Source organism: Lolium rigidum, chromosome 1 (assembly GCF_022539505.1).
Source record: "Lolium rigidum isolate FL_2022 chromosome 1, APGP_CSIRO_Lrig_0.1, whole genome shotgun sequence".
Taxonomy (NCBI): Eukaryota; Viridiplantae; Streptophyta; class Magnoliopsida; order Poales; family Poaceae; genus Lolium; species Lolium rigidum.
In genome coordinates this window covers 103870873-103874481 of record NC_061508.1, presented here as the reverse complement: position 1 = coordinate 103874481, position 3609 = coordinate 103870873, and the positions used below count along the sequence as shown (strand labels likewise).

General features: G+C 47.1%; 1 protein-coding gene across 1 annotated transcript; it reads left to right on the top strand.

Annotated features, from left to right (window-relative positions):
• The first annotated feature begins 526 nt into the window (after positions 1-526).
• On the top strand, positions 527-2794 carry LOC124678927 (non-specific lipid transfer protein GPI-anchored 1-like). Its single transcript, XM_047214784.1, has 3 exons — positions 527-1042; positions 2367-2426; positions 2667-2794. The coding sequence occupies exons 1-3, from the start codon at positions 703-705 to the stop codon at positions 2792-2794; spliced, it is 528 nt and encodes a 175-aa protein (XP_047070740.1). The 5' UTR covers positions 527-702.
• Positions 2795-3609: the final 815 nt, after the last annotated feature.

Below are 3609 nucleotides of genomic sequence, written 5' to 3'. Positions count from 1 at the left end.
GAGAAACATAGTACAAACGTAGACGCTCATATACAGGCGCATACACTCATCCCTATGAACGCATGCACACACACCCTACGGATTGAGATCTCAGTCCACACCCTACACCCCTATGAGCATCTCCGAAAGACTGAGCCGGTGGATTGGATCTTAAAATTGACGAAGTCACCATATGCGCCTCGCTGTCGACGGAAACGTCGCCTCACACTGAATGAATATTTCGCCTTTACTACACAGATGTCAAATCTGAGATTTGAACTCTGGTGGGCTAGGGTACAACCACCCTCCTAACCACCCAACATCAGGTTGGTTCTCTCATGCAAAGCTTTCTGGATCGTTACAAAACGAATTCGAAATATCTAGTTTTCAGCATGAGATCGAAGCAACGATGAAAAGTAGCCGAAGCAAATTAACCGGGACACGCAGTGCGTACCATCATCACAGGAACTGTCCTGACGAGCCCCTGCCGCCTGCCGCTCCCGTCTTGAATGCAAACACATCCAACTCTCACCGCCCCACTTGAATGCCCTCTCATCGCGACCTCTCCTCCTATCATGGCCATCTATAACTATAAACGACGGCCGGTCACTCCTTCTCATCCTCTCAGATTCGACAAGCTCAACTTCTGCAAGAGATCAACGCTGAGCTAAAGTTCAGAGCCAAACACAACAGGAAACTCAACCAGCACCCGGCCGGCGAGCTATGGCGCGGCGGTGGCAGCTGGCGGCGGTGCTTTTCCTGGCCGTGTCGACGGCGACGACGTCCATGGCGCAGGACGCGCTGCAGACCAAGTGCCAGGACGACTTGTCGAAGCTGTCGGACTGCATGGACTACGCGACGGGGCACGAGGACTCGCCGTCGGCCAAGTGCTGCGACGACACGTCGGAGACGCAGAAGGAGCGCCCCGAGTGCCTCTGCTACATCATCCAGCAGGTGCACAGCGGCAACCACGGCGTCCAGAACCTCGGCCTCCGCTTCGACCGCCTCCTCGCGCAGCCCGCCGCCTGCAAGCTCACGCACGCCAACGTTTCCCTCTGCATCAGTCAGTAACCTACCTTGCCTACTCATGCACAACACATGCTTCTATCTTTGTTTGATTGGTATAGTTATATTTATTTTTCTTGCAAATTTTGGAGTTTATGCTTATGGATCTCGAGATCTCCTTGCATTTTTCTTTCATAGAATCGAGATCTCCTTACAATTTTGGAGTGGCACAGATATAGTACTCGACATTAACAGCATGTACTTTCACTCCTCTTGATGAATTGTACTAGTTTTATTCTTATGAAGCAACAAAACAATAATTTTCTTCTTCATCGAAGGTTGTTTATATTTTAAGTTAATAAAAAAAATATGAATTTAGCTTGTTTTACCCTTTTTAGAACCAATTAGCTTATTTTAGCTAAGTTCGTGGCCATGACCCATGTGTGGGTATTGGGTTAAGCAGGCCATGTGTTGGTGCTGGACCTGGATGCGCCTCTCTGGTCCCAGCTCTTATAATGTCGATTGACTACAAGATCCAGCCCATGTTCCTACTGCCCCAGTTGCGGCACGTTATATAAACCACAAATTTCCCAAACAAAAACCACAATTTTTTTTCGAAAATTCTGCTCATCTATTAATAACCATCAAAGCTAGTACAAAAAGCACAACAGTAATAAAACATTACAGATAGTTATTTGAACCACCTAGCTATAACTATAGACACTAAGCCGCACCGTTGTCTTTGTCCCTCCATCACTAGAGATAGGCAAAGTTTGTCGTTTAGAGCTTGTTGTAATACACAAAGGCAAAGTCTCGCGCTAAGACCCCGATGGATCAGGTTGGCAATTATAGATCAAAAGAGACTGGTGTGGTTTCACGCCAACACATTGGCACACAATTCCACGAGCCCTTCAGTGGCGCTAAACACACCATCGGAACGAGAATGGGATGGAAAGAACCAGATGTAGCCGCTGCATCCTAGAAACACATTGAAACAATCTAAACAAAGGGCACCGAAGCTAGAGCGGACCGACGGCATTGCCGACGGGGTGACAGAACCCTAGATGGGTTCTTACTTTGGTTCTCTCCTAGTTCTGTGATGAGATGGGTTTCTAGACACCCCGCCTTTTTTACTATTATTATTTACCACAATAGATTCGCCTTTTTTATAGTGATAGGGGTGCATAAGATTGTACTTCTCTTTTTTTTGTTCTATATTTTTTGCTTACAAATATTTGACTTATTGAACAAAGGACTGCTCATTCTTACATCAGACTGCATACATGATAACTACTCCAGATTAATCCAGATGAAACTCTAGCTTGACAATGGTTCCACTTTATTGACACATTCTAATGTTTGGTGTTTCTTTGTCCTGCTAGACCTACTGCACCTGACCCCGAGCTCACCAGACTACGCTATGTTCGCAAACGCCTCCAAGAGTAAGTTATCTGAATCACTGAATCTTCCACCATGCTGTCATAACAATTGAATAACTACAGCGTCAAGAATCTGTTAAAATAGTGCGCAGTTAAGTCATTGTCAAAATGACTTGTGCGTATGTAATTTTGTGCACTTCATCAACCAGTACCACAAGATCAAACACTCAAATAAGTAGATGAAAAGAGTCTCCTTAGCAGCTGAATACTAACTCGTGGAGCTCTCCTCTTCCTGACCTGCAGTTACTCCGTCTCCTGCCGCCCCGGCGAGCGCCAGCACCGCCAACGGCGGATTCAAGGTCCCAACGGGGCTCGGCTACGGCGTCGTGGCGGCGGCCGTGGTCTCCGCGGTCTTCTCATCCATCTTCTAGTTTCCCGAGGACCAGACGGCCTTTTATCCTCACCTTTTTGTTTTTGTTATCCTATCAAGCTCTGTGTGTTTACTTACTCTGCAAAGTCCCCACGCAACGATGATCCTTTGGTTAGTCTACTCATGTATGTCACACGGAGATTCGTTCTGATGATGTGTAATGCTTTTTTCACCAAGATAAATAGATCGACAGCTGAGACCTGTGTTTTTCCACATGTGGAAACGGTGATTTGGAGTACAGGATGGCTTTCATGTTTCATTTTCAGTGCAGGAAAGGAATGTTGTTGGCATGAAATCTGAATATACACAGACGCTGACCCTTGGTGCATTTCTCTTGTTTTTTATTCTAAGTTTCTCTTCTTTGGAGAACTACTCGTATCAAAACAAAAACAAAAAACTACAACTACAAGCAATGCACTGGCTTGCTTCCATATACGTCCATGGATCCTTCTGTCCCCCAATTGCTCCTGTCAGTGTCGATGGGCTAGCCATGGCCAGACCGCACTGCAACCAGACAAGCCGAGCCTCTTTATTTCTGGAAATTTATACGAGACAGGTCCTCATCAGATCCTAGTCCAAGATGCCAGCTTGCTCACCGACTGCTCGTTCTGATTGTTAGCTTGTTTGTTTGTGTGGATGCGTTCTGGATTTCCCACGGCCTGTGAAAGCTTAACGCGTGGTGCTGCCGAGTTGCTTGCTGCTGCAAGCGAGCGACATGCGTCCACGCACGGCCGGGCCTAAGATCTGCTCGCCGCCGTGGCGCGACGCGCGGCTACACTTGATGAGTGAGCGCCGCGCCGCTAAGATATTGTTGTC